This window comes from Vanessa cardui, chromosome 27, assembly GCF_905220365.1.
Source record: "Vanessa cardui chromosome 27, ilVanCard2.1, whole genome shotgun sequence".
Taxonomy (NCBI): Eukaryota; Metazoa; Arthropoda; class Insecta; order Lepidoptera; family Nymphalidae; genus Vanessa; species Vanessa cardui.
Genome location: NC_061149.1, coordinates 2,297,932 through 2,308,846, shown reverse-complemented (window position 1 = coordinate 2,308,846; position 10,915 = coordinate 2,297,932). Strand labels below are relative to the sequence as shown.

General features: G+C 35.6%; 1 protein-coding gene and 1 long non-coding RNA gene across 2 annotated transcripts; one reads left to right on the top strand and one right to left on the bottom strand.

Moving 5' to 3' along the window:
- Window positions 1–286: 286 nt before the first annotated feature.
- Window positions 287–651, top strand: LOC124541052. The gene is made up of 2 exons (XR_006967190.1): window positions 287–452; window positions 621–651. It is a non-coding gene; the product is annotated as an uncharacterized LOC124541052 (long non-coding RNA).
- An 8,464-nt stretch (window positions 652–9,115) lies between these two features.
- On the bottom strand, window positions 9,116–10,908 carry LOC124540943 (aldo-keto reductase AKR2E4-like). Its single transcript, XM_047118716.1, has 3 exons — window positions 10,846–10,908; window positions 10,191–10,394; window positions 9,116–9,446 (listed from the first exon to the last, which is right to left on the bottom strand). The coding sequence occupies exons 1-3, from the start codon at window positions 10,906–10,908 to the stop codon at window positions 9,189–9,191; spliced, it is 525 nt and encodes a 174-aa protein (XP_046974672.1). The 3' UTR covers window positions 9,116–9,188.
- Between the last annotated feature and the right edge of the window lie 7 nt (window positions 10,909–10,915).

Here is a 10,915-nt window from a genome sequence, read left to right as displayed (position 1 = left end):
AAAATATACTAAATAGTATCAGGGGCGGATCTACTTAAAGGCTTTTTGGGCTGCAGCCCAGGGCCCCGCGAATACAGAGGGCCCCCAACCGAACTAAAACCAAAAGACGATATTGTTAATAATACAAATTAACTAGAGTTAAAAAAAAAATCCGATCATAAGGTTGGCAACACTACGATCAATCAGCTCGTGTGCGCGCGCATCTATCAAACGGAACGGGGAATTCCTTGTCGCTTGTTTTCGGTCGGACGCCATTTTGTTATTTTAGCGCACTTCTGCTATCGTCGACTATATTAACGAATTGACTTTGTTATTGTTGGAAAGTGTTTAGTGGGTGTTTAGTTTTATAGTGATAGATAGCTTAAATGTTATAAGGACCGAACCTTTCTTTTAATTTACTAAAATTGAAAATATTCAGCATAACTAGTCTTCCTGCTTTTAATAGGCAGTAGGTAAGTAAAAAGAATTATGAAACAAGACTTTTTTATTTTTATTACAGTTTTTAAAACTAAATAAATCAAACTCATTCGATATTTAATTATAATTTGTGAAATTGCTACACTCATTACAAAGTAGGTATTAAAATTAAAAATTCTATCCAGTTCTTTGTTTATTTACAGAAAAATATCCTTTTTTACAATATGTCTGCTAGAAAATATAAAAGTGGAGCTGAAAAAAGAAAATTACAGTTTGGTCGAGAAAAAGAAAGAAATAAATGCGCAAAAATTGAAACTTTTTTTAAATCAGAACATATAAACGCGAATGAAATAGCTATAAATCCTTTAAAAAACGTAATGGAAGGTATTTTATGCGAAGACAATCTTATTGAAGAAAGCAAAAAATCACAAAACCAGGAAAAAAATACCAACGATGAAAATGTGCAATATCTTGACTTCCAACAACCCTCTGGTTCCTCTAAAAACGAAATTGGTGTTTAGCAAAAGGAAGGTAATACCGATACCGATGTGGAAATAAATTTAGAAAATATTAAGTTGGAGTTTGAAAAATATGTTGACGTGGGCTTGTGGCCAGATTTGCTAAATAATGATTTTATTAATTTCGTCCTCTCACATGAAATAACTGACTTTCAAAATAAAGATCGGAAGAATGTATATTCAGCTTCAATAAAGAAATATAAAGAACAAAACAGATCTTTTTCAAATAGATATTTCACTAGAAAAATTAAAAATGGCCAATTACTGAAAAGATCTTGGTTATGTTATTCAAAAAGGGTTGGTACTGTTTTTTGTTTGACTTGCAAACTTTTTTCTAAAACTCCTTCTCAATACACAACCGGGTTTTCTGATTGGAAACACATAGGATTTTGTTTAGAAAATCACGAAAATTCTAATGAACATAAGAATGTTAGTGTGGTTGACACGAAAAGAAAATAAGTCTGTTTTAGACATATATCATTTTCATAATGTTCTAAAAGGGGTTGTTGCAGTGCTAAAATTTTTGAGTATAAGAGGCTTAGCACTTAGAGGTTCCGAGGAAGTATTTGGTTCTCCACATAATGGTAATTTTATGGGTGCTCTAGAGCTATTGGCAGAATTCGATCCATTCATACGTGAACATATTGAACAACGAGAGCTGCGACCAAACCCTGTAATATCATATTTATCAAAAACAGTATATGAGGAAATAATTGAGATTATGGGTAAACAAATAATTAAACAAATTATAACTGAAATAAATAACGACGACACAAAGTATTATTCAATTATGATGGATTCAACCCCAGGTCTGTCTCACGATGACCAACTTGTAATTGTATTACGATACTGTTTTCGGGGAAAAGTATATGAAAGATGTGTATCCTTCATTAAAATTAGTAGCCATACTGGCTTATATTTATTTAATATTCTACAAGCCTTTTTGGAAACAAATGGACTACTACTGGATAACTGCAGGGGACAGTCATATGACAACGCTGCTAATATGGCCGGAATCTACAATGGTGTACAAGCACTCTTAAAGGAAAAAAATAAATCCGCAGATTACGTGCCATGTGCTGCGCATTCCCTTAACCTAGTTGGTCAAGAATCCGTCAAGGTTGCAACCGAAATTATAATTTTTTTGGAATAGTGCAAAAAATATACGTTTTCTTCTCTGCTTCGACCCATAGGTGGGAACTGTTAAATCGTGAAACAAAACTAAAATTTACGTTAAAAAGTTTAAGCCACACCAGATGGTCTTGTCACTTTGATGCTGTCAGAGCTTTGAAAAGTAATTATGACGGCATTATGAAAATTCTCAAAAGTTTCGGCGAAAATAACGATGAAAAAGTTGATTTCCGAAAAGAGGCACAAAATTTATTTAATAACCTGGCGAAACTAGAAACTGCAAATTTGATTGTTTTTTGGGAAGAAATTTTGGAGAGATTTAATGTAGTTAATAAAAAAGTACAGAGCCCTGGTTTAGACATTGGTGAAGGCAATAAGTTAATTGTGTCATTAAGAGTTCGTGAAAAACATAAGGCAAAAATCAGATCAGAAGCTAAAAGAATACGAAGAGAAAGCTAAAAAATTAAGTACTAGTGTAGGAACAGACTACAGTGAAATAAATAAGAGACGCATTACTTCAAAATTTTCAGATAAATCTACAGATAAAGTCTTAGTAAACGGCGCAGAAAAATTTAAAAGAGACACGCTTAATGTTGCGTTGGATAAGATGATTATGGATTTAAATAATAGAAGCCAAGCCTATGAGACCTATAGCAAAAAAATTAATTTTTTAATGGATTTGCAAAACAAAAATCAAGAACACATAGATTTGGAAAGTGTACGTAATATTATTGATTATTATCCAAATGACGTAGACGAACATTTAGTGAATGAGTGCATTCAGTTAAAATCTTACTTACTGCAGTCTAAGACAGAGTCTTACACCTCTTGCAGTGAAATTTTTTGGCTAATTTATGAAAAGAAACTTCTTGATGTTTTCCCAAATTGCTATGCCATCTTAAAGATTTTTCTAACGATGCCGATCACTAGCTGTGAAGCGGAGCGTTCTTTCTCCAGGATGTCATATATAGAAAACAAATACAGGACAACAATGTCGATCAATCGACTAAATCATTTATCAGTTCTTTCGATAACCAAATAAAAGAATTTGCAGCACAAAAATGCAGAAAGGTTGTTTTATAATTTATATAACATAATCATTAATAATCTGTCAATTTATTTTGCAATAAATAATGTTTTAATAAATGAATAAAATATTTTGTTTTCCTATTCTCTTACTGTACTTAACATATATTACATATACCTACATCACTGCAGAAAACAGTTTCTTGTCAAAATAGCAATTAGTTGAGTAATTAGGTAGGGCCCTTAGGCAGTATTAGCCCAGGGCCCCACAAATTCAAGATCCGCCCCTGAATAGTATAGATAATACTAATTTTATGAATGTAAAAGTAACTACATCTATCTTTCTATCGCTCTTTCCCTACCAAACCACAAATTAGGCAATACATACTGATATGTCCCAGCGTTTTAAATCTATAGTGGGCGTGTAAATAATAATAACGATTTGAATGATTTACTGTAATTAAATAATTTACTTGGTTGTAGGGCTCTGTGCAAGCCCGTCTGGGTAGATACCACCCACTCATCAGATATTCTTCCGCCAAATAGTACTCAGTATTGTTGTGTTCCGCTTTAAAGGGTGAGCCAGTGTAACTACAGGCACAAGGGACATAACATCTTAGTTCCCAAGGTTGGTGGCGCATTGACGATGTAAGGAATAGTTAATATTTCTTACAGCGTCATTGTCTAAGGGTGATGGTGACCACTTACCATAAGGTGGCGCATATGCTCGTCCACCAACCTATACCATAAAAAAAAATTATCCTTAGGAAGGTGGTCGTTATGGTTCGGTTTGGAGGTAACATTATCTGAAACCGGTAAGATATTGTTCACATAGAAATCATTAATTTATTACGTAAGATTTCGCTAGTTTCTGACCAACTCTCGTCAACTATAAGAAAAAATAAGAATATGCCGACTTATTCGTTTAATATTTATAACGTAAGAATCAAAAGGAAAAAATGAAAAAACGTTTGTTTTATATTAATGTTTATTTTTAATTTCAAAGGATCTAAGGGTACGCATCCGAAAGAAACTGTTTCTCGAAATAATTTTAACTTTTAATTTTTTTGATCTTAAGTACTATCGAAACTCTTTTCTACCTTGTAAAAATAATATATAAGACATGGTCGTACCTACCGCCCCAATCATCTTACATAACAAATAAATGTCCCTCTATCAAAAAACCCTGATTCCTTTAACAAATACTCTTGGTACTCTATTGTATTGTACCGTCCATTATATGTTGTCCATTGTATGCTAGTATATTTTTTGTTTCTATTTGAAGTAATAACCGGTCAATCTTGATACATTTCATTGTCCTTAAGATCATATTTAATATACAACGAAACAGTCTTATCGATCAACACGTTCAATGCAGAGCGAGGTCTAAAACGCCTCGTATGTGTCTCCCTAAGTGCGGCTAAGAAATACATAGATTTATCTGTCTGGAGGCCGTAACCTCTATTTAATAAATAAATAATAAATATGAGACAACATCACATACATTACTCTGATCCCAATGTAAGTAGCTAAAGCACTTGTGTTATGGAAAATCAGAAGTAACGACGGTACCACAGACACCCAGACCCAAGACAACATAGAAAACTAATGATAATCTACATCGACTCGGCCGCCGAGAATCGAACCCGAGACCTCGGAGTGGCGTACCCATGAAAACCGGCGTAAACACCACTCGACCATGGAGATCGCCAAATTTTTATTTGATATATTGTAGGAAAGTGATAAATAATATATTTATAGGATGCCTATTGAAAACATAATGCTATGGTGTACCTACTTAATACGGGGTCTCTTTGACCTCGTATCGCACTGAAGAAATAAAATTCGATCACATTGCATCACAACACATCGATTTTCTAGTTTTTCAAAATTTACGGGGTCTAATAAGCCCCGAACAGCACAATGGAAAAAATAATAAAATGACACCGCAACCGACGTGTTAATGAAACTTTAAAATCTATGTTCCAATACCTTCGAGTGTGTTCAATTAAAAAAAAAAATACCGGTCGTTGACCTTTCTGCATCCGACATATGATTCTAAGAAATAGTTATATACCTACAGCTCTGTTGGAGTTTGTTTTTCGATCCTTATACAAGGTCAATGGAAATTTACCATTGAAAGCTTTTATATCTTTATGGCACAAGTTTGTTAAGATAATATTATATAGTATATATGTAGATATGTTCCTTTATATGAACTAAGGGTATATCTGGGGCTCGTCGACGTATAACGGAGCTCCCACTCGGCTGGTGACAATGGTTTTAATTACGGCTTCAGCAAATGATCACCACCAAGAAATGCCCCTGAAACCATCACCGTTTTCACCCCGTCAGGGTGTGGTTCTTGTGGTTGGAAGTCATTACCGAAATGCCATCTATTACACGCCTGTATCAGTTTGTTCGTGATTATGACACCTCTTCTCACTACTCAGAAAGGGCGAATCGCCTCTACCCTACAACGAGTCAGGTCTTCATAGGCTGGAGTATAATTCGCCTCTGTTAAGAGCCGAGATGGCCCAGTGGTTAGAACACATCTTAACCGATGATTTCGGGTTCAAACCCAGGCAAGCACCACTATATATATGTGCTTAATTTGTGTTTATAATTCATCTCGTGCTCGACAGTGAAGGAAAACATCGTGAGGAAACCTGCATGTGTCTAATTTCATCGAAATTCTACCACATATGCATTCCACCAACCCGCATTGGAACAGCGTGGTGGAATATGTTCCAAGCCCTCTCCTTGATGGGAGAGGAGGCTATTAGCCCAGCAGTGGGAAATTTACAGGCTGCTGCTATTATAAGGGACCCTGGGCGGACTTCGTTATGGTATCCATCCGGAAAAACACCGGAATCTTCCAGCACTCGGAGTCACAGAGCGGATCCCCCTCGAGAAGCGTTATCGCTGTCCATGATACGGTAAGGTAGCTACGTGTGGTCCTTACCACTATTTATTTCTGCAGGAGCCTTGTTTGGAGCGGTGAGATCGTACGCCATATAAGTGCACAAGATAGGGTGAGACCATACAGTTTTCAGGAGTTCGCTCAATACGTGAGGTTTTTGGATGATATATTTCCTAATGCGATGAGTCGGAAACGGATGAGTTCCACCACTCCAAAGCCACTGATCACTACCTGATTCCCATCATCCTGTACTTTGCATATTGTATTATATATATGAGACAACATCACATACATTACTCTGATACCAATGTAAGTAGCTAAAGCACTTGTGTGATGGAAAATCAGAAGTAACGACGGTACCACAAACACCCAGACCCAAGACAACGTAGAAAACTAATGATAATCTGCATTGACTCGGCCGGGAATCGAACCCGGGACCTCGGAATGGCGTACCCATGAAAACCGTTGTACACACCACTCGACCACGGAGATCGTCATATTGTATTATTATCGTTGGCCGTAAATTCAAATAATTAAAATATCAAATATTTTTTAGAAAATCAATATTAAAAAGTCTTACTGGGATTAAAATAATAATCAAATAATTATAGAAACACTTTTATTAATATTCAAATGTTAACAAAATATTACAATATACATATATATACATGACTACACAGTTCATTCACCAGGTGGCCTAAAATTTTCAACAATTATGGAACTTTCAATGCAGCTGTACCAGTACCACTATTCTAAGCTCCAGGTTACAAGGAGTGTTTTGATCATCCCTTCTCCCTCAAAAAAATAAGACACCTTCTTAGCCAAATTATAAGTTACATTAAATATATATGTATTATCAGGGCCGTATTTAGGGGCCTCCACATGAGAGGGGGCCACAGTTTTCAGCAAGTTAACAGATACTGAGATATAGTCAAATTATAATAATGTTACTATTTAATATTTTAAAAGTTACCGATACAAATATGAAACAATTCATAGCTTACTGATTGATATAAAAAAACTAATTAATTCATAATAATATAATTATTTGGGTGTTCACGCTTCTGTTTGTCTAGGGCCCTCACTGCTTTGTGGCCCCGGGGCCTCCACACCTTTAAATCCGACTCTGTATATTATATGTAAATATCCGTGCACATACACCGTGTTCACCCGTGTCAAATTCATATATTTTATACAAGCTGTACCCGCGACCTTGTACGCGTTTGAACGTAACAAAAAAACAATATAATTGTAGCCTAAGTTACTCTCAATTATATAAGTTATCTGCCAGTAAAAATCCCGTCAAAATCAGTCCAGCTGTTCCAGAGATTAGCCGGAACAAACAGACAGACCGACAAAAATTGTGAAAAATTTGATTTTGGTACATGTGCCGTGTGTAAATAGATATGCATTGAGTAAAAAAGGGCTATTTTAATATTACAAACAGACACTCCAATTTTATTATATGTATACCCCTCGTTTTCCACGATGTGTGTCACTCGAGGGGACAGATACATAAAAACACGGATAATACATATATCCATATACAATATAAGTCCAATAATAATAAATACGTTGTTACAGATCTCTGTACACTACAATCATCTTGGAAAAAATGGCCGTTTGGGATGACTACCTCTAGTATAAATATGATATTGGTTAGAAAGATAGATAAACATATTGTCTATTAAACAATATAAGGACAAAAGCCAAATACACAATAAATGACAGCGAATTGACGCAACATTGGCCGAGAGCTTGATTAATCTATGATATTCACTAAGGATTTGCGCAAAAATGGCGCTTTAAACGTCGACAGAATTTTGGTATTAAAACTAAACTTGATATACGTAGTTAATATGTATTATTCATCAATATAAACGTCGGAGATTAAGAATTTACACGTATATTATTTATAAGAACGATAATAACACACAACGAAAGATTTATAGGTTGTCAGTTGAGAGATGTCAATGATAAAAAGCTTTTAGTGTATTTTCCTTTGTTGAATGAGGCTCTTGGTCTTGGGACAACGCCAGCGTTAGACGTGCGTACAGACGGAATTAGTAACATCAACACATCGGACGACAACAGCGATCGTTTAGAGGGCTATTCATGTGATTCTTCGATATATATAATCATCAAAAACTCGTAAATTCTTAGTAGTGCACAATATAGCTGAGTTATTAGCATATCCCATGACATGAGTAAAATAAGGTCTGTTTAGCTTTATTCCTACTTCGGTTAGTATAATAATACCCGAATAGGGTATAATAAAATATCATTTATGGTACATCAAACTAAATAAATAGTAAAATTATTTGTATTTATAAAAGCTGGTCTTCCAGACCTTTGGTTATTTACAATACATATTTTTCTTTTATATATCTGGTAATTGTTTACAGCATTAATTATTTATGGTTGATTTAAAAAAGAGGCGAATTTGCAATAGCTTTTTATGTATGTATATTTTATATATGTATGTATGGTGGTCCCTATCTCTAGTACTAATTATAACTGTGTTACATTATTTGTAAAACAGTAACAAAATATGGTAGTTCTATGGTCAAAAACCTTGGTCGGCAAATACAGAGAAATGCGATCTACGGCCTAGAGGTATGATTTGAAGAAGATTGTAGGAGTTAACTGGATGAGGGAACAATTCACCAGTGGTGTAGAAGTGACTGATGGTAGTAATATGTAATAGGCTATTTGACTGGTTTTTAAAATCCATTTTATATTATTTAGTAGAGGTTAAGGAACCCAGTAAAAATTGATTTTTTTATTTCTAGTACATATTTGCCGAAAAAATATCATATTAAAAATTCCATATTTAAATAACGCGCGAAAACGCTACTTGGACAATATGGCGCTGCAATTGGGTCGTTGACGTCACTTTGCTGTATTTTAATCTCTGGTACATATAGTACAAAAGCAAGATTTACAAGAAAGTGACTTCATCATAAGCCCGGCCAATGAGTAGCGTTTTGTGTCACGTGACAAACGTTTGAAAAAATGCATTTTTATTTATTGATTTATGAATAAATTAATTATTATTTTCAAGTTTCGTTAGTAAATTACCATTTTTAAACTCACAATATACACTGATTACAATAATTCACGATTTATTTTTCGCATTGTCAAATAGCCTATTATTAATTAAATCTTCCAACTTAATCAATATCCAGGTTCGCGCCGTTCTTCCACTTCCTCAAGCTGAGCGGTATTTCGGTTACATCAACGTCGATTTTATCGAAAGGATAATTAGTGAAGTTCTGCCAGAAAACAGGGCGGACAGTGCGATAGTTGTTGTCGAATTTTTGTAACGTGGCAACATCGGCGGCATCGATTTCGAAGTCGAAGATCGAAGCGTTCTCCACGACCCTGGTTTTGGTGAGGGTTTTTGGTATGCTGCATATGCCGCGCTGGTACTGAAATATGAAATTCTGATGTACTTTCTTTATACTTTACTATTAGCTCGGATTCGCTCGCGTTTTATAGTGTTGTCAGCTGTCAGATAAAAAAAGTAGCCTATGTCCTTTCTTGGAGATCGAGTTTGCTTCATATTAAATTTTGTGAAATTCGGGTCAGCGGTTTGGTCGTGAAAGAGCGACAAATAAACAGAGAAAGCCACAGACAAACAGATTACTTTCATATTTATAATATTAATGTAGATTGTACACCACATACGGAAAATAAATAAATACAACATAATTTAGCCTTAATAAAAGAGGCGAGGGCAGGTAATCAACGGTTAGGTTAATTGCTCATGGAATATGAGGTGGGTGGTGCTGTAATCATTACATAATATACAACAAAGTTTTTTACCGTTGTCCGTCTCTATGTTAGCTTAGATCTTGAAATTATACAACAGATTTTGATGCGGTTATTTTTTAATAGATAGTATCATTCAAGAGGAAGGTTTTTGTACATAAGGCATGGACTAGGTGTATAGCAAAGAAACACTTATAATTTTGGATAGACAAAGAAGAAACATTAACTATTCCTTTCATCGTCAATGGGCCACCAACCTTGGGAACTAAGATGCTATGTCCTTTGTGCCTGTTAGACTGCTCACTCACCCTTCAAACCGGAACACAGTAATATCAAGTACTGTTGTTTTGCGGTAGGATATCTAATGAGTGGGTATCCAATTATTATTTTAAGTTACTTACAAGATATCTCAAAGCGATTTGTTGTACTGTTTTCCCGTATTTCTTAGCCATGTTTAACATGGTAGGGTCGTCGTGTCTAACCGCTGGGCAGGTGGTGTCCAATCTGCTTGGTACCATCCTACCAAATGGTGTGTAGGCCACCACCAATATCTTGTTCTTCTGGCAGTATTCTACCAGTTGATTCTGACCGAGGTTAAGGTTTATCTGAAATGATAATTGATATTTGAGTATGAATATAAATATAAATAAATAAATATGAGACAACATCACATACATTACTCTGATCCCAATGTAAGTAGCTGAAGCACTTGTGTTATGTAAATCAGAAGTAACGACGGTACCACAAACACCCAGACCCAAGACAACATAGAAAACTAATGGTAATCTACATCGACTCGGCCAGGAATCGAACCCAGGACTTCAGAGTGGCGTACCCATGAAAACCGGTGTACACACCACTCGACCATGGAGGTCGTCAAAATACATGATGATTCATTTATGCTTCAGTTAAGGGACCCTGGGCGGACTTCATTATGGTATCCATCCGGAAAAACACCGGAATCTTCCACGAGCACTCGGAGTCACAGAGCGGATCCCTCACGAGAAGCGTTATCGCCGTCCATGATACGGTAAGGTAGCTACGTGTGGTCCTTACCACTGTGAGCCTATATGGTTTCCGCAGGAGAGCCTTGTTTGGAGCGGTAAGATCGTACGCCATGTAAGTG

Excerpts from the sequence above, each read along its gene's own strand:
- LOC124540943 (XM_047118716.1), bottom strand. The coding sequence starts at position 10,908 with ATGGCGTACGATCTTACCGCTCCAAACAAGGCTCTCCTGCGGAAACCA. Across the intron at positions 10,395-10,845 it reads AACCATATAGGCTCACAGTG|ATAAACCTTAACCTCGGTCA; the intron begins GTAAGGACCACA and ends TTATCATTTCAG. Across the intron at positions 9,447-10,190 it reads AAATCGCTTTGAGATATCTT|TACCAGCGCGGCATATGCAG; the intron begins GTAAGTAACTTA and ends TTCATATTTCAG.